A 24,953-nucleotide genomic window follows, 5' to 3' on the forward strand; every position below is an offset into this window, starting at 1 on the left:
TTCATGTTAATGTCAACCGTGCAATTCTGAAATTTCCAAATCCGACCCAGGCCTCTTTTCGTATTTCAATCAATCAATCAATGTTTACTTATATAGCCCTAAATCACTAGTGTCTCAAAGGGCTGCACAAACCACTACGACATCCTCGGTAGGCCCACATAAGGGCAAGGAAAACTCACACCCAGTGGGACATCGGTGACAATGATGACTATGAGAACCTTGGAGAGGAGGAAAGCAATGGATGTCGAGCGGGTCTAACATAATACTGTGAAAGTTCAATCCATAATGGATCCAACACAGTCGCGAGAGTCCAGTCCAAAGCGGATCCAACACAGCAGCGAGAGTCCCGTTCACAGCGGAGCCAGCAGGAAACCATCCCAAGCGGAGGCGGATTAGCAGCGCAGAGATGTCCCCAGCCGATACACAGGCAAGCAGTACATGGCCACCGGATCGGACCGGACCCCCTCCACAAGGGAGAGTGGGACATAGGAGAAAAAAAAAAGAAACGGCAGATCAACTGGTCTAAAGCGGGGGTCTATTTAAAGGCTAGAGTATACAAATGAGTTTTAAGGTGAGACTTAAATGCTTCTACTGTGGTGGCATCTCGAACTGTTACCGGGAGGGTATTCCAGAGTACTGGAGCCCGAAATGAAAAAGCTCTATAGCCCGCAGACTTTTTTTGGGGCTTTGGGAATCACTAATAAGCCGGAGTCCTTTGAACGCAGATTTCTTGCCGGGACATATGGTACAATACAATCGGCAAGATAGGCTGGAGCTAGACCGTGTAGTATTTTATACGTAAGTAGTAAAACCTTAAAGTCACATCTTAAGTGCACAGGAAGCCAGTGCAGGTGAGCCAGTACAGGCGTAATGTGATCAAACTTTCTTGTTCTTGTCAAAAGTCTAGCAGCCGCATTTTGTACAAACTGTAATCTTTTAATGCTAGACATGGGGAGACCCGAAAATAATACGTAACAGTAGTCGGAAATAAATCAGATATATATCGAATTTGACTGCAGTCGGAACGCTGCGGTCGCGTTCATCCGACAAACACGCTATCAAGTAGCAATAAGCGTCGTAATTCTTCGCCAAAATAGGAGGGTTGCAAAATAAGGTTTATTTATTTTTTATTTAGCCTTTATTTAACAAGGTAAAATCCCATTGAGATCAAAGATCTCTTCTCCAAGGGAGACCTGGCCAAGAGGGCAGCAGCAAGGTTACGTTAAAAACAGTAAACAACACATAAAACATCAAATTTACAACATTAAAACTTTCTGACATGACATGTGCATACAGACAAGGTAGACTGCAATCCTTTCACAGAAGCTTTAAACTCATTCAATGTAACAAGGGTTTGAAGTTGAATATTCGATTGTAGGTTATTTCAAGCCTTCGGTGCTGAAAACCTAAATGCTTTCTTGCCCAGTTCAGTTCTTACTTTGGGGATGACAAATTTATTCATTTAACGATGATTGTGACTTCCTTGATTCTTTGTTAAAAGACAAGATGGATAAGATGGAGTGATTCCCCAGACTGGTTATGTAGACGACACATACCAATGATTGAGATGTCGAGCACATTAAGTTGTACGGTATACCGATACTGGTATGGTATCGTGGTACTAATGAATCAAAAAACGGTACTAAAAAGTACCGGTTCCCGGTCATGACATTGCTGGTTTTGCGAACAGAGGAGCGTGTTCGGCAGCGCACAATCACAGAGTACTTACAAGCAGACACAGCGTGTAGACAGAAAAGGGAGAATGGACGCATTTTGGCCTAAAAACTAACGATAAAGGTTAAGTTATAACACTGAAGAGGTGCTTTAAGACATGGCTAGCGAGCTAGCGACGAACGTCCACTCGCAGTCTGCAGTGTTTTAGCTTCTTCTAAATCACTAATCCTCGCCTCCATGGTGACAAATAAAGTAAGTTTCTTACAAGTATCATCCCTGCAGGACGAGGAATAGATAAACATGCTTCACTACACACCGTAGGAAGATACAATAGTTGACCGCAAAAAGCAAACTAGCACCCTAAATGTCAATAAATGCCATGGGGGGGATCTACACCTGACATCCACTGTAATGATACCAAGTACAATAGTCATACTTCTATGATTACATCGATATTTTTTTATCGTCATACATTTTTAAATGTATATTATGTTTATAAACTCAGGAAATACGTCCCTGGACACATGAGGACTTTAAATATGACCCATGTATGATCCTGTAACTACTTGGTATCGGATCGATACCTAAATTTGTGGTATCATCCAAAACTACTGTAAATTATCAAACAACATAAGAATTAGTGATTATTACAACCTTTTTTGGCCACTCATCCAAATGATCAGAATCAGGTGTCTTAATCACTTGGAGGAATTATGGTGTGGGGTTGTTTTTCAGGAGTTGGGCTTGGCCCCTTAGTTCAAGTGAAAGTAACTTTTGAATTCTCCAGGACAACAAAACATTTTGGACAATTCCATGCTCCAACCTTGTGGGAACAGTTTGGAGTGGGCCCCTTCCTCTTCCAACATGACTGTGCACAAGTGCACAAAGCAAGGTCCATAAAGACATGGATGACAGAGTCTGGTGTAGATTAACTTGACTGGCCTGCACAGAGTCCTGACCTGAACCAGATAGAACAGCTTTGAGATGAATTAGAACAGAGACTGAGAGCCAGGCCTTCTCGACCAACAGCAGTGTGTGACCTCACCAATGCGCTTTTGGAAGAATGTTCAAAAAAATCCTATAAACACACTCCGCAACCTTGTGGACAGCCTTCCCAGAAGAGTTGAAGCTGTAATGGCTCCAAAAGTTGGACCCGCATTATATTAAACCCTATGGGTTAGGAATAGGATGGCACTTCAAGGTCATATGTGAGTCAAGGCAGGTGGCCAAATACTTTTGGCAATATAGTGTATATCGTTCGACCAAAATATATGGGGATTTGAGTTTTGATCCACACCGCCCAGCCCTATGTGAATACCACACAAACCAGACTCCTAATCACATTCCTGTTGGGTCGACACAAATCACACTGGGTTTTATCACCAACATTCATTTTTGTATTAAATTTATACGCAATATACAATTGTCTGCTCAATGAAACTTTATTTAGCGAAGAATGGAATGCTTAAGCCAGGGGTGTCAAACTCATTTTAGATCGGGGGCCACATGGAGAAAAATCTACTCCCAAGTGGGCCGGACTGCTAAAATCACGGCAGGATAACTTAAAAATAAAGACAACTTCAGATTGTTTTCTTTGTTTAAAAATAAAACAATCACAAATGTACAAATCATAATGTTGTGGGGTTTTATTTACACCCTACATGTTGCAGTTAATAAATTATACGTCGTTATTTATATTTTCTGAATAAATTATGTGATAATGTTCATCAGTCAACTCATTGCTGTTCATTTTCAATCTATAAAGATGAAAACAATTGTATCAAAATCAAATTACAGAATGTTATTTATGTGGTTTGATCATTTTCCTTGAGTGATGTTAATTATTTTGTACATATGTATGATCATCTTCAAAGATACAAAAAATTGCTATTGCGACATCTAGTGGACACATTTAGATTAGCTGTTTCATTCATTCAAATATGTCAGGTACTTTTTCATACTTAGCAAACTCATCACATGTAATATAACATATCAGTGTATGTCATATACTGGGGTGGTATGGCGTAGTGGGTAGAGCGGCCGTGCCAGAAGCCTGAGGACTGCAGGTTCGCTCCCCGCCTCTTGACATCCAAATCGCTGCCGTTGTGTCCTTGGGCAGGACACTTCACCCTTGCCCCCGGTGCCACTCACACTGGTGAATGAATGATGAATGAATGAAAGGTGGTGGTCAGATGGACCGTAGGCGCAAACTGGCAGCTTCGCTTCTGTCAGTCTACCCAAGGGCAGCTTTGGGTACAAAAGTATCTTACCACCACCAGGTGTGAATGAATGGTGGGTCCCCACTTCTCTGTAATTGCTTTGAGTATATAATAATAGAAAAGCGCGATATAAAATCTAATCCATTCTTCTTCTTATTATTATTATACAAACCCTGTTTCCATATGAGTTGGGAAATTGTGTTAGATGTAAATATAAACTGAATACAATGATTTGCAAATCCTTTTCAACCCATATTCAGTTGAATGCACTACAAAGACAAGATATTTGATGTTCAAACTCATAAACTTGTTTTTTTTTTGCAAATAATAATTAACTTAGAATTTCATGGCTGCAACACGTGCCAAAGTAGTTGGGAAAGGGCATGTTCACCACTGTGTTACATCACCTTTTCTTTTAACAACACTCAATAAACGTTTGGGAACTGAGGTAACTAATTCTTGGAAGCTTTGAAAGTGGAATTCTTTCCCATTCTTGTTTTATGTAGAGCTTCAGTCGTTCAACAGGGGTGTCGTATTTTACGCTTCATAATGCGCCACACATTTTCGATGGGAGACAGGTCTGGACTGCAGGCGGGCCAGGAAAGTACCCGCACTCTTTTTTTACGAAGCCACGCTGTTGTAACACGTGCTGAATGTGGCTTGGCATTGTCTTGCTGAAATAAGCAGAGGCGTCCATGAAAAAGACGGCGCTTAGATGGCAGCATATGTTGTTCCAAAACCTGTATGTACCTTTCAGCATTAATGGTGCCTTCACAGATGTGTAAGTTACCCATGCCTTGGGCACTAATGCACCCCCATAACATCAAAGATACTGGCTTTTGAACTTTGCGTCGATGACAGTCTGGATGGTTCGATTCCCCTTTGGTCCGGATGACGCGATGTCGAATATTCTCAAAACAATTTGAAATGTGGACTCGTCAGACCACAGAACACTTTTCCACTTTGCATCAGTCCATCTTAGATGATCGCGGGCCCAGAGAAGCCGGCGGCGTTTCTGGATGTTGTTGATAAATAGCTTTCGCTTTGCATAGTACAGCTTTAACTTGCACCTACAGATGTAGCGACAAACTGTATTTACTGACAGTGGTTTACTGAAGTGTTCCTGAGCCCATGTGGTGATATCCTTTAGAGATTGATGTCGGTTTTTGATACAGTGTCGACTGAGGGATCGAAGGTCACGGTCATTCAATGTTGGTTTCCGGCCATGCCGCTTACGTGGAGTGATTTCTCCAGATTCTCTGAACCTTTTGATGATAGTATGAACCGTAGATGTTCAAATTCCTAAATTTCTTGCAATTGCACTTTGAAAAACATTGTTCTTAAACTATTTGACTGTTTGCTGACGCAGTTGTGGACTAAGGGGTGTACCTCGCCCCATCCTTTCTTGTGAAAGACTGAGCATTTTGGGGGGAGCTGTTTTTATACCCAATCATGGCACCCACCTGTTCCCAATTAGCCTGCACACCTGTGGGATGTTCTAAATAAGTGTTTGATGAGCATTCCTCAACTTTATCAGTATTTATTGCCACCTTTCCCAACTTCTTTGTCACGTGTTGCTGGCATCAAATTCTAAAGTTAAAGATTATTTGCAAAAAAATAAAAGTTTATCAGTTTGCACATCAAATATGTTGTCTTTGTAGCATATTCAACTGAATATTGTTTGAAATGATTTGCAAATCATTTATATTTACATTTAACACAATTTCCCAACTCACATGGAAACAGGGTTTGTATTTTATACCTGCAATATCCTTTCCATCCTCACACTTTCCATCCTTTGTAACTGAGCTACTGGTCGGAATAATTTCCCTTGTGGATCATTAAAGTTTGTCAAAGTCTAAGTCTAATCCCGTGGGCCAGATAAATCCTGTACGCGGGCCTGATCCGGCCCTCGGGCCGTACGTTTGACTCCCCTGGCTTAAACAGTAAACTATGCAACAATTCAGGCAACATTTTGGAATGTGCATAAAGAAATAATTCACAGCGCGGCGTAAAGTTTGCTTTTAATTAGTAAGTCAAAGCGAGCCATCGCACTATTTAAATATCACTCTGTAAAAGCAGCCTTGACTTTGGAGCTTGCAAGGTTTCTCTCTGCGGAGCACCATGACCACAGAAAACCAAATCGAATGCCGTTTAAACGTGCATAAAGGAGTCCCAGACGGAACCAAACAACTGTAGAAATATGCTATCTATTTGCATGTGGACTTCCCACGGAAGCGTACAAGCACAGACAGACTGCGGCAGTAATCCACGTGTACTATATTAACAAAGTTCTTGCATCAAAAAAACGTGAATATTAATCTCCAGAAGCGCTAATTACTTGACATTTTATAGTGTCATAGTAATAATGAAGAGACATCTGGTGAGTGTACATGTTCTTCCCAACCTTGTCCTCAGCATTGTGCACGCCCCACTGAGCATCGCCTTCGGCCTCTCATTTGCATGAAGTGCACTTGTTTCAACAAAGCCTCATTTGTATGAAGACGCACACCCACGCTCCCAGGAATTGCTCCCAGTCACTTGGGATTTACTTCAGTGGCTGGGAGGTTATATTGTGTCATTAATGTTATTGTGCCCCTTTGTCTGCGTTTATAGGCTCCATCGGGCTGCACTTGGCGTTATTGTGTGTCTTCTTCTTGTAGATCAGTGGTGCCCACACTTTTTCTGCAGGCGAGCTACTTTTCAACTGACCAACTCGAGGGGATCTACCTCATTTATATATATCATTTATATTTATTTATTTACGAAAGAGACATTTTTGTAAACAAGTTAAATGTGTTTAATGATAATACAAGCATGTGTAACACATATAGATGTCTTTCTTTCACGAAGACAAGAATATAAGTTGTTGTATTACCTGATTCTGATGACTTGCATTGATTGGAATAACAGTAATGATGATAACACCCACATTTTCAAATGGAGGAGAAAAAAAGTCATCCTTTCTGTACAATACCACATGAAAGTGGTTGGATTTTGGCATCTAATTCATCCAGCTTCCATACACTTTACAAGAAAAACATTGGCGGCAAATTCCGTAGCTTGCTTGATTGACATTCACGGCACCCGAGGGTCTTGTGAGATGACGCTGGCTGCTGCCAGTTCATTATTATGAAAAAATGACAGAGAGGAAGGCGAGAAACACTTTTTATTTCAACACTTTCGCGCCGTCCCTTCCGTCAAAACTCTAAAGGCCGACTGCACATTTCCTATCTTCACAATAAAAGCCCTGCTTCATGCTGCCTGCGCTAACAAAATAAGAGTCTCGGAAAGCTGGCGTGCACAAGTGATGTGCACGTCAGCTTTCTGAGGGATCGCTTGTGCACGCCAGCTTTCCGAGACTCTGTATTTAGTTAGCGCAGGCAGCATGAAGCAGGGCTTTTATTGTGAAGATAGGAAATGTGCAGTCGGCCTTTAGAGTTTTGACGGAAGGTACGGCGCGAGAGTCTGTTGAAATAAAAAGTGTTTCTCGTCTTCCTCTCGGTCATATTTTAATAATAATGATCTTGCAGCAGCCAGCGTCATCTCACAAGACCCTCCGGTACCGTGAATGTAATTTAAGTTACGTCTTGGTGAAAATTGATGATCACAAATTTTTAGGTCTATTTTTTTTAAAAGCCTGGCTGGAGATCGACTGACACAAACCCCGCGGTCGACTGGTAGCTCGCGATCGACGTAATGGGCACCCCTGTTGTAGATCATGGGTGTCAAACTCTGGCTCTCGTGCCAAATCTGGCCCGCCGAGTAATTTAATTTGGCCCTTGAGGCAATATCAATTTAGCATTAGAGCTGGCCCGCCGGTGTTATACAGCGTCGGTGCCACTGTAACACCGCATTCACCGCTAATACTCATACTTGCCAACCCTCCTAATTTTCCCGGTAGACTCCCGAAGTTCAGTGCCCCTCCCAAAAATCTCCCGGGGCAACCATTCTCCTGAATTTCTACCGATTCCCACCTGGACAACTATATTGGGGGCGTGCATTTAAGGCACTGCCTTTAGCGTTCTCTACAACCTGTCGTCACGTCCGCTTTTCCTCCATACTAACAGCGTGTCACATAATATTTTTGGCTTTTACACACACACACACACACACACACACACACACACACACACACACACACGCACAAGTGAATGCCAATGCATACTTGGTCAACAGTCATACAGGTCACACTGAGGGTGGCCGTATAAACAACTTTAGCACTGTTACAAATATGCGCCACACTGTGAACCCACACCAAACAAGAATGACAAACACATTTCGGGTGAACATCCGCACGTGTAACACAACAGAAGAAATACCCAGAACCCCTTGCAGCACTAACTCTTCCGGGAAAGTTCCAGCAAACTGACCAATAATTAACATTTTATTCATGCATTTTCTCTTGCTACTTCAAAGCTTGAATGTTTGGTTCATTCATTATTGTTATTTTATTTTCAAATTTATTATTGGCCTGTGGAAAAAAAATGATATTTAGCTCAGAAGATTGCAAATAGTAAAAAAAGGCATAACATTTTTATTTAAGTTTTATTTGATATGCCATTGATATTTTTTTAATTATTATTATTATTATTTGAAACTGGATTTTGCATGTCACTAAAGTTATATAAGCCTTGCTTGTTCAATATTTCATGCAAAACTTGTTTGGGTCCCTATTAAAAGGTTAATTTGTTCAACCTTGGCCCGCGGCTTTGTTCCGTTTAAAATTTTGCCCCACTCTGTATTTGAGTTTGACACCCCTGTTGTAGATGATCATGAAGTGATGAGATATGGTGCTGTATTTCTGGGAAGCTACACTACATTCCACATCCATTCAAAACATGTGTAGTAAAAATCAATATATCAAATCATCTTGTTTTTGTACAACAAAACCCCAAAGCGGTGAAGTTGGCACGTTGTGGAAATGGTACATAAAAACAGAATACCATGATTTGCGAATCCTTTTCAACTTATATTTAATTGAATAGACTGCAAAGACAAGATACTTAACGATCGAACTGAGAAATGTCATTTTTTTTTTGCAAATAATCATTAACTTAGAATCGAATGGCAGCAACACATTGCCAAAAAGTTGGCACAGGGCCATTTTTACCACTGTGTCACATGGCCTTTCCTTTTAAAGGGGAACATTATCACACTTTCAGAAGGGTTAAAACCAATAAAAAACAGTTCCCAGTGGCTTATTTTATTTTTCGAAGGTTTTTTTCAAAATTTTACCCATCATATAATATCCCAAAAAAGGCTTTAAAGTGCCTGATTTTCGCTATCTGTATATCCACCCGTCCATTTTCTTTTGACGTCACTGCGTGATGCCAATACAAACAAACATGGCGGATAGAACAGAAAGATATCACGACATTAGCTCGGATTCAGACTCGAATTTCAACGATTCAACAGATTAAATAAATGGGTTGTACTTGTATAGCGCTTATCTACCTTCGAGGTACTCAAAGCGCTTTGACACTACTTCCACATTTACCCATTCACACACACATTCACACACTGATGGAGGGAGCTGCCATGCAAGGCGCCAACCAGCACCCATTAGGAGCAAGGGTGAAGTGTCTTGTTCAGGACACAACGGACGTGACGAGGTTGGTACTAGGTGAGATTTGAACCAGGGACCCTCGGGTTGCGCACGGCCACTCTCCCACTGCGCCACGCCGTCCCTATTACGCATGTATTGAAACGGATGGTTGGAGTGTGGAGGCAGATAGCGAAAACGAAATTGAAGAAGAAACTGAAGATATTGAGCCATATCACGACAGACAAAGGCAACGAGGACGAATTTGGCGATGGCCTTCTAACCAACGATTGCATCTTTTGACCACTGGAGCAACTTAAATCTGTCGATTGGGAAGTGTTTGTTTGGCATTAAATGTGGGTGGAGGGAAAGGCTGGATGCAAATATAGCTACAAATGTACATACAGCTAGCCTAAATAGCATGTTAGCATCGATTAGCTGGCAGTCATGCCGTGACCAAATATGTCTGATTAGCACATAAGTCAATAACATCAACAAAACTCACCTTTGTGATTTCGTTGACTTTATCGTTGGAAATGCATCTGCTTTGAGTGTCGCAGGATATCCACACATCTCTGTGCCATCTCTGTCGATAGCATAGCTATCGTCTGTAAAATATCCAGAACAAACGAGGGACTTTCGCATCCTTTGACAACTGGTGCAACTTGAATCCGTCAATTGGTATGTGTTTGTTTGGCATTAAATGTGGGTGGAGTGAAAGGCTGGATGCAAATATAGCTACAAACGAGGCATAATGATGCAATATGTACATACAGCTAGCCTATATAGCATGTTAGCATCGATTAGCATGCCGTGACCATTGATATGTCTGATTAGCACACTCCACGTAAGTCAACTTGAATCCGTCCGTTAGTGTTGTTACACCCTCCGACAACACACCGACGAGGCATGATGTCTCCAAGGTACGGAAAACAGTCAAAAAAACGGAAAATAACAGAGCTGATTTGACTTGGTGTGTGTAATGTGTTTGAGAAAATGGCGGATTGCTTCCCGTTGTGACGTCACGGGTGAAAGGTCATCGCTCCGACAGCGAACAATTGAAAGGCGTTTCAATCGCCAAATTCACCCTTTTAGAGTTCGGAAATCGGTTAAAATACATATGGTCTTTTTTCTGCAACGTCAAGGTATATATTGACGCTTACATAGGTCTGGTGATAATGTTCCCCTTTAACAACACTCAGTAAATGTTTGGGAACTGAGGAGACCAATTTTTTAAGCTTTTCAGGTGGAATTCTTTCCCATTCTTGCTTGATGTACAGCTAAAGTTGTTCAACGGTCTCCGTTGTGGTATTTTACAGTTCATAATGTGCCACACATTTTCAATGGGAGACATGTCTGGACTACAGGCAGGCCCACAGTCTTTTACCGCGTAGCCATGCTGTTTTAACACTTGCAGAATGTGGCTTGGCATTGTCTTATTGCCTGAAATAAGCAGGGGCGTCCATGAAAAAGACCTTGCTTGAATGGCAACATATATTACTCCAAGACGTGTATGTACCTTTCAGCATTAATGGTGCTTTCACAGATGTGTAAGTTACCCATGCCTTGGGCACTAATACACCCCCATACCATCACAGATTCTGGCTTTTGAACTTTGCACATATAACATACAGTAATCCTCCGAACCGACTCCGAGCAATAGAGTCTATTTACGCAGGAACAATGGCCAGGGTGGTGACCTCAGATGGCAACAGCAAGGAGTTTGACATCCTGGCTGGAGTTATACAAGGGGATACACTAGCCCCCTTCTTCTTCATCATAGTCCTTGATCATGCGCTCAGGAAGGCAGTCAATGGGCGAGAGCAGGAACTTGGCTTCACGCTGACACCAAGGAAGTCGAGTCGACAACCGGCAGTGGTCCTGACAGACCTTGACTATGCGGATGACATCAGTCTGTTCTCCAACAACGTGGAACAAGCACAAGAACTACCACGCAGGGTAGAGCTACAGTGCGTCAAGGTTGGCCTTAGGCTAAATGCCAGGAAAACTGAGGTCATGACCTACAACGTTCCACCAGAACATCAACGTCTGATAACAACATGAGGCACTGTGCTGAAAGAAGTTGAGAACTTGAAATACTTGGGCGCATGGGTCAACTCCACTGAGCAAGATCTAAAAGTGAGGAAGGCACTTGCATGGAGGGCCCTGAACGGCATGACCAGTGTATGGAACTCCAACCTCCCCCGCCAAATCAAACTCAGCTTCTTCTACGCGACAGTTGAGTCCGTTCTCCTCTATGGCAGCGAATGCTGAACCCTGAAGCCAACCCTGGAGAAGTCTCTGGATGGTTGCTACACCAGGATTCCGCCTGCAGTGCTTAACATCAACAAGAGTGTGCAAGTAACCACCAGAATCCTCTACAAGGGAATACCAAGGGTGAGCGAAAAGATTGCTGTAAGGAGAATGAGACTAGCAGGACTAGCAGCTGCCAGCCAGCAAATTGGTGCTGTGGGAACCAACACATGGGCATCGGTCAAGAGGACATCCCACACTAACATACGTGGACATACTCAAGAAGGATGCAGGAGCTCAGAGTACCAAGGAACTGGCCAAATGTATGGAGAATCTGGATGACTGGAAGCAACGATGGAAGACTCGTCTGAGGACGACCTAGAGAGAGCCTATAACAGTCCGGATAGTTCTTTTCCTCTTTGTTTCGGAGGAGACGACGGCCACAGTTTCTAAAAACAATTTGATATGTGGACTCATCAGACCACAGAACACTTGTCCACTTCGCATCAGTATATCTTAGATGAGTTCGGGTCCAGCGGAGCTGGCGGCATTTCTGGGTGTTGTTGATAAATGGCTTGTATGGTACAGTTTTAACTTGCACTTACAGATGCAGCAACCAACTGTAATTACTTAGTCAAGGCAAGATTGTATAATATCCAATCATCAACCATTGAGGTGGCCGTTTTAACTTTGAATACACTGATCACGTGTGAATGAAGGGCATACTAAGTCAACAGCCATACAAGTCACACTAAGGGTGGCCGTATGAACAATGCCAACACTGTCATAAACATGTGCCATATATTGAGAGCACACTAAACAACAATGAAAAACACATTTTGGGAGAATATTTGCACCGCAACACAACATAAACACTATAGAACAAATTCCCAGAATTCCCTTCAGCACCGAATCTTCCCGCACGCTACAATATAAACAAATGTCATTAGTGGATCTACACCTAACATCCACTGTGATGAGACCAAGTACAGGAGCGTATCTAGTCGATACTACTATGATTTCATCAATATTTTTTAGCATCACAAAATTTTCTTTTTTTTTTTTTTTGTATTTATATTATGTTTATAAACTCAGGAAATATGTTCCTGGACACATGAGCACTTTGAATATGACCTAGGTATGTAGGTAAATAGATAGATCTTTATTGGGGCGGTATAGCTCGGTTGGTAGAGCGGCCGTGCCAGCAACTTGAGGGTTGCAGGTTCGATCCCCGCTTCCGCCATCCTAGTCACTGCTGTTGTGTCCTTGGGCAAGACTCTTTACCCCCCTGCTCCCAGTGCCACCCACACTGGTTTAAATGTAAAAATTAGACATTGGGTTTCACTATGTAAAGCGCTTTGCATCACTAGAGAAAAAGCGCTATATAAATATTAAACTTCACTTATTGATTATTGATTCATTCAGGAGTAAAAGAGAATAAAAATTCCATCAGCAGTGTACAGAATTGAGATGGAATTTAAATAGTACAAAGTAAATGATAAGTGGAAATAAAATAGAAAATATTACAATAAGAATAAAAAACAACAGTAAAAATAAGAATATAACAAGAAAAACTAGGCCGTATTGACCAATGTATGAACCTGTAACTACTTGGTATCGGATCGATACCAAAATTTGTGGTATCATCCAAAACTAATGTAAAGTATCCAAACAACAGAAGAATAAGTGATTATTACATTTTAACAGAAGTTTAGATAGAACATGTTAAAAAAGAAACTAAGCAGATATCAACAGTAAATGAACAAGTGGATTAATAATTCATTTTCTACTGTTTGTCCTTCACAATGTTGACAAAATAATGTTACTGCATATGTCAGCAGCTAAATTAGGAGGCTTTGTTTTCTTACTTACTAATAAAAGACAAGTTGTCTTGTATGTTCACTATTTTATTTAAAGACAAACTTGCAATAATAAACATATGTTTAATGTACCCTAAGATTTTTTTGTTAAAATAAAGTCAATAATGACATTTTTGTGGTCCTCTTTATTTAGAAAAGTACCAAAATATTGGTATCGGGACAACACTACTTTGGACAATACAAATTTAATGTAAAACTAGTCGATGTTTTGGTACTATAATACCTAAATATGTTGTGTTGAAGTAACTGTCTTTTCTTTACTGTCCTGCCAGCTCAGGGATATGTGCGTGCAAGCCGGGAGTGTACGGACCCAAGTGTGACGAGTGCCACCCAGGATTCTTTCACTTCAGCAGTACTGGCTGTCAACCCTGCCAGTGTCAAAACCAAAACAACTACTGCCACCCGCAGTCAGGTGAGGAATTCTGAATGATGTTGACTTGGTTTACATCTTCCTGTTGTTGTATTGACACAGCAAATATTGACACGTTAGCTTCATCTAGCACTTAGTTGCGGTTCACTCGTGAATTGAGCCAATGATAAAAGTGTTAGTCTTGGTCCACATGTGACAGTGCGATATGGCTGAATGCTGTATCATGATATCAGTGTTTTATATCGGTAGCTATTGAGGTTTTATGACCTATGGAAGAGCAGGGGAAGAATAGATTTCATTTCCAATGTAACCTGATTATAATCACCTCAGCTATTAAGGCAGATAGGAAAGGAAATGTCAACACCAGCATGGAAAATGTTAACAAAATATTAAAATGCCATTAAACACCTAACAATACGCTCTTAGAATGGAGGTGCATAAATAAGGAATATGTAAGAAAATAGTGCAAAGTACGAAAATGCATTGTTGGCGCTAGGAATTTTCATAATGGGGTCCCCATCAAGTCATTAAAAATTGGGTGCCAGTGGTAAGTTTTTGGGGTCCCACTTTTTTGTAAGCGTTTTGAAAACAAATGATAAATGTATGCATTATGCTGTTACATCTCACCTTCTATATTGTGTTTTGGGAAATGGTTGTCATAAATGTTACTTAATTCGTTAAAAAAAATATCAGATGAAAAAACACATTTTTATGCATATGTATAAAACATTTTAAAATGAGCTATTAGTGCACTTTTGTTAATAATACCACAATATTTTAAAACAAATAAAGTGCACTTTCGTGCTTGATGTCACACAAGATACTTCAATAACTGTCAAGCGTTACTTAATTCATTAAAAAATATTACAAAAGAAAACACATTTTTATGCGTATGTATACAACATTTTAAAACAAGCTTTTAGTGCACTTTAATCCATGATGTCAATACAATATTTTAAAACAAAGTGCACTTTTGTGCGTGATGTCACACGAGATACTTCAGTAACTGTCATAAACGTTACTTAATTCCTTAAAAAAAATATTACAAAAGAAAACACATTTTTATGCATATGTATAAAACATTTTAAAACGAGCTATTATTGCACTTTTGTGCATGATGTCACTACAATATTTTAAAACAAATAAAGTGCACTTTTTTGCATGATGTCCCACAAGATACTTCAATAACTGTCATAAACGTTACTTAATTCCTTAAAAAAATATTACAAAAGAAAACACATTTTTATGCATATGTATAAAACATTTTAAAATGAGCTATTAGTGCACTTTTGTGCATGTCACTACAATATTTCAAAACAAATCAAATGCACTTTTGTGCGTGATGTCACACAAGATACTTCAATAACTGTCAAGCGTTACTTAATTCATTAAAAAATATTACAAAAGAAAACACATTTTTATGCATAGGTATAAAACATTTTAAAACAAGCTATTAGTGCACTTTTGTGCATGATGTCACTACAATATTTTAAAACAAATAAAGTGCACTTTTGTGCGTGATGTCCCACAAAATACTTCAATAACTGTCATAAACGTTACTTAATTCATAAAAAAAAATATTACAAAAGAAACACATTTTTATGCATATGTATAAAACATTTTAAAACTAGCTAATAGTGCACTTTTGTGCATGTCACCACAATATTTTAAAACAATTAAAGTGCACTTTTGTGCGTGATGTCACACGAGATATTTCAATAACTGTCACAAACGTTAATTCATTAAAAAAATATTACAAAAGAAAACACATTTTTATGCATATGTATAAAACATTTTAAAACGAGCTATTAGTGCACTTTTGTGCATGATGTCAATACAATATTTTAAAACAAAGTGCACTTTTGTGCGTGATGTCACACGAGATACTTCAAGAACTGTCATAAACGTTAATTCATTAAAAAAATATTACAAAAGAAAACACATTTTTATGCATATATATAAAACATTTTAAAACGATCTATTAGTGCACTTTTGTGCATGATGTCACTACAATATTTTAAAACAAATAAAGTGCACTTTTGTGCGTGATGTCCCACAAGATACTTCAATAACTGTCATAAACGTTACTTAATTCATTAAAAAAATATTACAAAAGAAAACACATTTTTAAGCATATGTATAACACATTTTAAAACAAGCTATTAGTGCACTTTTGTGCATAATGTTACTACAATATTTTAAAATAAAGTGCACTTTTGTGCATGATGTCACACGAGATACTTCAGTAACTGTCATAAACGTTACCTAATTCATTAAAAAAATATATTACAAAAGAAAACACATTTTTATGCATATGTATGAAACATTTTAAAACGAGCTATTAGTGCTCTTTTGTGCATGATGTCACTACAATATTTTAAAACGAATAAAGTGCACTTTATTAAAAACAATATTACAAAAGAAAACACATTTTATGCATATGTATACAACATTTTAAAATAAGCTATTAGTGCACTTTTGAGCATGATGTCACTACATTATTTTAAAATAAATAAAGTGCACTTTTGTGTGTGATGTCACACAAGCTACTTCAATAACTGTCATAAACGCTACTTAATTCATTAAAAAAATATTACAAAAGAAAACACATTTTTATGCATATGTATAAAACATTTTAAAATGAGCTATTGGTGCACTTTTGTTAATGATACCACAATGTTTTAAGACAAATAAAGTGCACTTTTGTGCATGATGTCCTACAAGATACTTCAATAACTGTCAAAATCGTTACTTAATTCCTTAAAAAAAATATTACAAAAGAAAACACATTTTTATGCATATGTATAAAACATTTTAAAACAAGATTTTGGTGCACTTTTGTGCATGATGTCACTAAAGTATTTTAAAACCAATAAAGTGCACTTTTGTGCGTGATGTCATACAAGATACTTCAATAACTGTCATAAACGTTCCTAATTCATTAAAAAACATTACAAAAGAAAACACATTTTATGCATATGTATAAAACATTTTAAAACAAGCTATTAGTGCACTTTTGTGCATGATGTCACTGCAATATTTTAAAACAAATGAAGTGCACTTTTGTACGTGATGTCCCACAAGACACTTCAATAACTGTCATAAACGTTAATTAATTCATTTAAAAAAATACAAAAGAAAGCACATTTTTATGCATATGTATAAAAGACTTTAAAACGAGCTATTAGTGCACTTTTGCGCATGATGTCACCACAATATTTTAAAACAAATAAAGTTAACTTTTGTGCGTAATGTCACACGAGATACTTCAATGACTGTCATAAACGTTACTTAATTCATAAAAAAAAATATCCAACCATCCATTTTCTACCGCTTATTCCCTTTGGGGTTGCGGGGGGCTAAAAAAAAATATCACAAAAGAAAACAAATTTTTATGCATATGTATAAAACATTTTAAAACGAGCTATTAATGCACTTTTGTGCATGATGTTACTACAATATTTTAAAACAAATAAAGTGCACTTTTGTGCGTGATGTCACACAAGATATTTCAATAACTGCCATAATTGTTACTTAATTCTTTTTTTTTTAATCACAAAAGAAAACACATTTTAATGCATAGGTTTAACACATTTTAAAACAAGCTATTAGTGCACTTTTGTGCATGATGTCACTACAATATTTTAAAACAAATAAAGTGCACTTTTGTGCGTGATATCACACAAAATACTTCAATAACTGTCATAAAGGTTAATTCATTAAAAAATATTACAAAAGAAAACACATTTTTATGCATATGTATAAAACATTTTAAAATGGGCTACTAGTGCACTTTTGTGCATGATGTCACTACAATATTTTAAAACAAATAAAGTGGACTTTTGTGCATGATGACACAAGATACTTCTATAACTGTCATAAATGTTACTTAATTAGTTAAAAAAATATTACAAAAGAAAGCACATTTTTATGCATATGTATAAAACATTTTAAAAAGAGCTAGCGGGTGATTTTTCAAATTATGCTACAAATGAGCAGTAATGCTACTTTTTGTGGCAACTCTTTTGTCGCATACTTGACATATTACGGTTGTCTGTTCAACATCTTCTCGCTTCAAGCCAAACCACTGCCAAACGATGGACCCTGTGCTGTTTTTTGGGGAATTAATTATTCCTCGTCCATTTGTTACCAGATTCACACCTTCTTTCTCTCGTATTACCGCTTGCACCTCTCCGCTTGCAGCACCTGCCACAGCTAACATTATTCATGCCGCTACCTCTCTGCTTAGCGAGGGCTTATGACATTGCACACGCGACAGTATGTGACGTGTGTAAGAAGGTGCGCTTGCTGTCTACGAGAGGAGAGAGGGAAGAGTGGGAAGAGCTTGTAGTGTAATGCCTGCAGCTAAAAGCAACTGCGTGAGAACGTATACTCGAATATCACAATATAGTCATTTTCTATATCGCACAGAAACAAACCCGTGATATATTGAGTATATTCGATACATCACCTAGCCTTAGGTGCAAACAAACATGATAGTTGATACTGTCACCTGATTGGCTGTTAGCGTGTCACTCCCACTGATCAGCGATCACTTCCTGCGTTGCTCGGTTACCAAAAAGCAAGCGCCTTTAAAAACAGATTAATGCTGTCTTTAAGTTATATTGTTGCAAAGGCCTTTGTGGAAATGGCTTTGTTTATTATTATTCTCCCCCTTTGATAGCATTCATGAGGTCCTTGGGATGCATTAAAACTCAGTAATTTTTGTCGATGCGTCAGGTTTGGCGAAAATGTTTATGTTTTTAAAGGACCAAACACAAGTTTTAAAATTGACTCAACAGCACCCTCTAAAAATGTGAAAAAAATAGCCCCTGTCACCAGATTCCCATATCGTCACGAAAATCGATGGAGACGTCTATCATGAGAGGACGCACGTAAGTCTCAAAAGGCCGTATTTGAAAATAAACAGGAAGTCTGCCATCTTGGTTAACGTCAGCCATTTTTAGGCTGGAAACAGGGGTGTTACTTTAATGAACTCTTTCAAAGACTTTGACCAAAGTACGTATTATTTTCCCCTAAAAAACTATCAAAGTGGATTATTTCATGTGGAGTAATTGAAGCCTTAAATACGTCAATAATTCCAATGTTGATTTTAATATATATATATATATATATATATATATATATATATATATATATATATATATATATAGGTCAATATATATAGGTCAATAATTCCTAACAATGTTGATTTTAATATATATATATATATATATATATTAAAATCAACATTGTTAGGAATTATTGACCTATTTAAGGCTTAACAATGTTGATTTTAATATATATATATATATAAAAATCAACATATTTTTTTCTAGCTATTGCACTTTAAAAAATAATAATAATAAAAAGGGGCCAACTCAAGGTTTCAAAAATAAGTCAAACATTTCTTTATTACTTTCAACACTTTAAGTCTCTAGTCTAGACCAGATTTTTTTTTTTTTCAATGCCCCCCCTTTTTTAAAGAAAACTTTGTTTTTATACGGAAAACATAAAATAAGCAATATTTTCCCCAGGGCTTCACGGTGGCAGAGGGGTTAGTGCGTCTGCCTCACAATACGAAGGTCCTGCAGTCCTGGGTTCAAATCCAGGCTCGGGATCTTTCTGTGTGGAGTTTGCATGTTCTCCCCGTGAATGCGTGGGTTCCCTCCGGGTTCCCTCCGGGTACTCCGGCTTCCTCCCACCTCCAAAGACATGCACCTGGGGATAGGTTGATTGGCAACACTAAATTGGCCCTAGTGTGTGAATGTGAGTGTGAATGTTGTCTGTCTATCTGTGTTGACCCTGCGATGAGGTGGCGACTTGTCCAGGGTGTACCCCGCCTTCCGCCCGATTGTAGCTGAGATAGGCGCCAGCGCCCCCCGCGACCCCGAAAGGGAATAAGCGGTAGGAAATGGATGGATGGATGGATTTTCCCCAGAAATATTTCCAAGTGGAATATTTTATGTGACGTAATTGAATAGGTCAAAAATTCACAACCCGATTGATTTTAGTTCATTATTTTTTAACCAATGACAAAAGAAAGAAAGAAAATACATTTTGTGTTATTAGAGTCAATATCACAACGTTGATTATAATATTATTATTATTTTTTTTTAGCTATTGCACTTTAAAAAAAATAAAAATAATAATAATTCTTGGGGATCCAAAGGGGCCAACTGAAGGTTTTACGAACAACACGATTGATTTTAGTTCATTATTATTTATTAAGCAATGACAAAAGAAAAAGAAAGACAGAAAATACATCTTGTGTTGTCAGAGTCAGTATCACAACGTTGATTTTTATAACTTATTTTTTTAGCTATTGCACTTAAAAAAAATATATATATATATTGTGGATTCAAAAATGAGTCAAATATTTCTTTTTTTCTTTTAGCACTTTAAGTTTCTGGCCTAGACCAGATATTTTTTTAATGTTTTTTTTTTTTTCATGCTCCCCCCCTTTTTTTTTTAAGAAAACTTAGTTTTTTATACGGAAAACACAAAATAAGCAATATTTTCCTCAAAAATATTTTCAAGTGGAATATTTTATGTGACGTAATTAAAGTGGTCAAAAATTCACAACACAATGTATTTTTGGTCATTATTCATTTTTAAGCAATGACAAAAGTAAAAAAAAGACAGAAAATACATTTTGTGTTAATATTTTTTTTTCTTTTAGCTATTGCATGTTTTAAATATATATATATATATATATATATATATATATATATATATATATATATATATATATATATATATATATATATATATTGGGGATCCAAAGGGGCCAACTCAAGGTTTTAAAAATAAGTCAAACATTTCTTTTTTACTTTCAGCACTTTAAGTCTCGGGTCTAGACCAGATATTTTTTTAATGTTAATTATTTTTTCCATGCCCTTTTTTTTTTTGAAAGAAAATTTAGTTTTTTTTACGGAAAACACAAAATAAGCAATATTTTCCCCAGAAATATTTTCAAGTGGAATATTTTATGTGACGTAATTGAAGAGGTCAAAAATTCACAACACGATTGATTTTCTGTCATTATTAATTTTTAAGCAATGACAAAAGAAAGAGAAAGAAAGAAAGAAAATACCTTATGTGTTTTTAGAGTCAATATCACAACATTGATGTTAATATATTTTTTTAAAAACACACAAAAAATTATTGGGGATTCAAAGGGGCCAACTCAAGGTTTTAAAAATAAGTCAAACATTTATTTTTTACTTTTAACACCTTTTGTGTTATTAAGAGTCAATATCGCAACCTTTTGTTGTTACATCTCACCTGTTTGCTTTTTTATTCCATTTTTTTTCTGTGTTTAAAAAAAAGAAAAATTTACAATATTTTTTTAAATGTGCCGTGGGACAATAAAAACTTTGCCGCAAATGGCCCCAGGGCTGCACTTTGGATAGCCCTGGTCTAATCCCTCTTACAAAGTGGTCGGCTGGAAGGATGAGGAAAGGTGAAGGGGACCATGGCGATAGTTAGGATAGTGGCGGAGTTTGGAGGGGGGTTAGGGGGCCATATGTCCAAGCACTATTATCCAGGAGCAGATGGACGGCCTCACTTTGGCTCAGTGTTCACAGTGCTGAGGATTAACTCAGGTTTGACAGTTACCCCTAAAAACTGATCCTCGCCTTTCCTCAGGGATACTCAAGCAACATTATAATATAATCCTCACAAACTTGACTGTGCTCTTTAGTATTATAGGAAAAGCAACTTCTCATACTAATATTTTCATCCTTCCTTCACCTTATAAGACGATGAAAATATTAAAAAGGTTACTCCTCTTAATCTGTCAACAGCTTTTTGTGCGTGTTTGAACACCTGTGGCCATTAAATCCACTTTCTTTAGGTGTAGCGCAGTATGTACAGAACAGGTGAAACTCTCAAAGACCTTAAAGCAGGGTGTCAAACTCAATTTCTTTGAGGGCCACATCGCAGTTATGGTTGCCCTCAGAGGGCCGCATTTAACAATGAGTAATATATGAATATACACACATACATACTAGAGATGCGCGGATAGGCGATTATATCATCCGCAACCGCATCACCAAAGTCGTCATCCACCCGCCGTCCACCCAAACCAACATTTTTTTAGAACAGCAACCGCCCGCCACCCGCCCTCTGAAATACATCAGAGGTCGGCCACCTTTACCACTCACAGAGCTATTTAAACCCGTTTCACAGAGTAATGAAGACAATGGGAGCCGCTAACGCTCTCGCGAATATTCAATGGCGTTCATCCTGATTACAAAAATATGGGCGTGCTGTGAAGCCATTGCCTTAGACACCTTCAACAACATGTACAAACCGATTGTTAGTCCGGCAACATGTGTGCAGCTTTCGCAATCACACGTACAAGATTGAAAGGCATACTGGGTGATGCAGAGTACACTGATGGTTGTGATATAAACAACTTTAACACTTACTAATATGCGCTACGCTGTGAAGCCACACCAAACAAGATTGACAAACACATTTCGGGAGAACGTCCTCACAGTAACACAACATAAACGCAACACAGCAAAGACCCAGAATCCTTTGTATCCGTGACATTTCCTGACAACCCCGCCCACCTTACCAACGCATGGGGTGGGTGGTGGCGGGCTTTGCTGCTAGCGGGGTGTATGAAATAGTCAGGAATTGTCATGGATACAAAGGATTCTGGGTATTTGTTGTGTTGCGTTTATGTTGTGTTACTGGGAGGATGTTCTCCCAAAATGTGTTTGTCATTCTTCTTTTGTGTGGGTTCACAATGTGGCGCATATTAGTAGGAGTGTTAAAATAGTTTATATCACAACCATTAGTGTACTCTGTGTCACCCAGTATGCCTTGCAGTCGTGTGCGTGTTGCTGCGGAAGCCACACACAACATGATCCTGGACTGACAAGCAGATCGTAAATGCTGTAGAGGGCGACAAAGCCAATGGCTTCATAGCACGCCCTAACACTTATTAACTGGGTGACTGCCGGCAGTCATTGTAGAGAATATTAGCGTCTGCTATTGTCTTCTTCGCTTTGTGACACGGGTCTTAAATGGCTCTTTGAATGGTAAAGGATACCGATCCCAGAACCATGTATATCCAATATTTCCGGATGGTTCAACCGCCACCCGCCCGAATCTAATTAAAATCTATTTTTTCGTCAGGTCACCCGCCCGACCTATCCGCGGACTCTGCAGATGAGACCGCAAACCGCGCATCTCTAATACATACATACATATAAAACATTAGCAGTATATTTTTTTACATAAGCCGCAATTTTTTTTTTTTTTTTTTATTTTACTTTAAAAACTGGCAGCTCAGTCACCAGAATTTTACAGTAAAGGCGTTTTTTTTTTTTTTTTACAGCATATAAAAATGGAATAAATAGAATGGAATGGAGAAACAATACCACTGTTTTTAGCGGTAAAATTCAAACAACAGAGTTGCCAGTTTGTTTGTCTTAAACCGTAAAATCTTGATGTTTAAGTGTTTTTTTGTTTATTTTTTAATGTTTTAGTGTCTTACTGTATACGGAAAAAAAACAGTACCAAAGTTGACTTTACGGTAAAAAAAAAAAAAAAGTAAAATCTATTGTCAATTTTGCAGTCTACAATTTGATTGATAATTTGTTTTGAAATCATAAGTCAAGCAGATAATTAAGTACAGTATTTCTCTTTATTTTAACGAAAACATTTTTTTAAATACTACGTCATTTTGATTTTGATAATATTGAATTTTAAAAGATATGCAATTGCTTGCAGTACATGATTTTTAATGTCAAAAGGGAACAAAAATATATATATATATTTAGTTGGAAAATATTGGGCATTTTATTAGCGCATATTATTTCCAGGCTTTCGCGGGCCACATAAAATAATGTGGCGGGCCTTGAGTTTGACACTTGTGCCTTAAAGCCTTTCGTATCTCATGTAAGTGTGTGTCATACTAAAAGGCTTAAAAAATACACATCCAATGTCTTAAAACAGTGGCTCGCAAACGTTTTTCACGAAGTACCACCCCAGAAAACACTTTGCTCTCAAACTACTAAAATAATGACTAACATTAAAATACAGTACCGTAGTAGGTCTAAGTAGTCATAAGAAACAAGGCAGGTTTCATTTAACAAGTATATTTATATGTGTTGGACACTGTAACATTACACATAGTTCGAACAGTAACACTGTCTTTTAATATTTAATTACGTAATTCTTCGGAGTACCACTAGATGGAGCCGCACACCACAGGTGAGGCCTGTAACTACTTGGTATCGGATTGATACCCAAATTTGTGGTATCATCCAAAACTAATGTAAAGTATCCAAACAACAGAATAATAAGTGATTATTATATTTTAACAGAAGTGTAGATAGAACATGTTACAAGAGAAAGTAAGCAGATATTAACAGTAAATGAACAAGTAGATTAATAATTAATTTTCTACCACTTGTCCTTAATAATTTTGACAAAATAATAGAATGGAAAATGACACAATATGCTATGCAGTAGCATAAGTCAGCTGACTAAATTAGGAGTATTTGTTTGTTTACTTACTAATAGAGGGCAAGTTGCCTAGTATGTTCACTATTTTTTTTTAAGGACAAACTTGCAATAAGAAACATATGTTTAATGTACCCTAAGATTTTTTGTTCAAATAAAGCCAATTTGTTTGTGGTCCCCTTTATTTAGAAAAGTATCGAAATACGTTTCGGCACCCATACCGGTACCAAAATATCGGTATCGGGACAACACTAGAAGCCACAGACAAGTGTACTTCCGAATGGCCTCAACATGGTGCAGAAATACGTAGATGCAAAAAAAAGGCTCATCAATCAACCACAATCCAACCACGTCTCAACCGGAGCCCAGCTGGAGATCAGTCTCCTATACATATTGTAGGAAACCACCCCATACTTCCATAAGTTTCACAGAACAGCCGTTCAATGTCAGCCTGATCGTTTCCAGTTTGTGAAAATGAAGAACATCTTTAATCCAGCCGGCTGTTACCTTCCCAAACTAAAAAAAAC

General features: G+C 38.0%; 1 protein-coding gene across 1 annotated transcript in view; it reads left to right on the forward strand.

Annotated features, from left to right (window-relative positions):
• The window catches only part of si:ch211-158d24.2 (multiple epidermal growth factor-like domains protein 9), a 113,705-nt gene that overhangs the window by 69,237 nt on the left and 19,515 nt on the right, over positions 1-24,953 (forward strand). The window contains exon 3 of the mRNA XM_061897439.1: positions 13,844-13,983. Within this exon, the coding sequence (XP_061753423.1) occupies positions 13,844-13,983 (140 nt within the window). The remainder of the gene's footprint in view (positions 1-13,843; positions 13,984-24,953) is intronic.

This window comes from Nerophis ophidion, linkage group LG01, assembly GCF_033978795.1.
Source record: "Nerophis ophidion isolate RoL-2023_Sa linkage group LG01, RoL_Noph_v1.0, whole genome shotgun sequence".
NCBI lineage: Eukaryota > Metazoa > Chordata > Actinopteri > Syngnathiformes > Syngnathidae > Nerophis > Nerophis ophidion.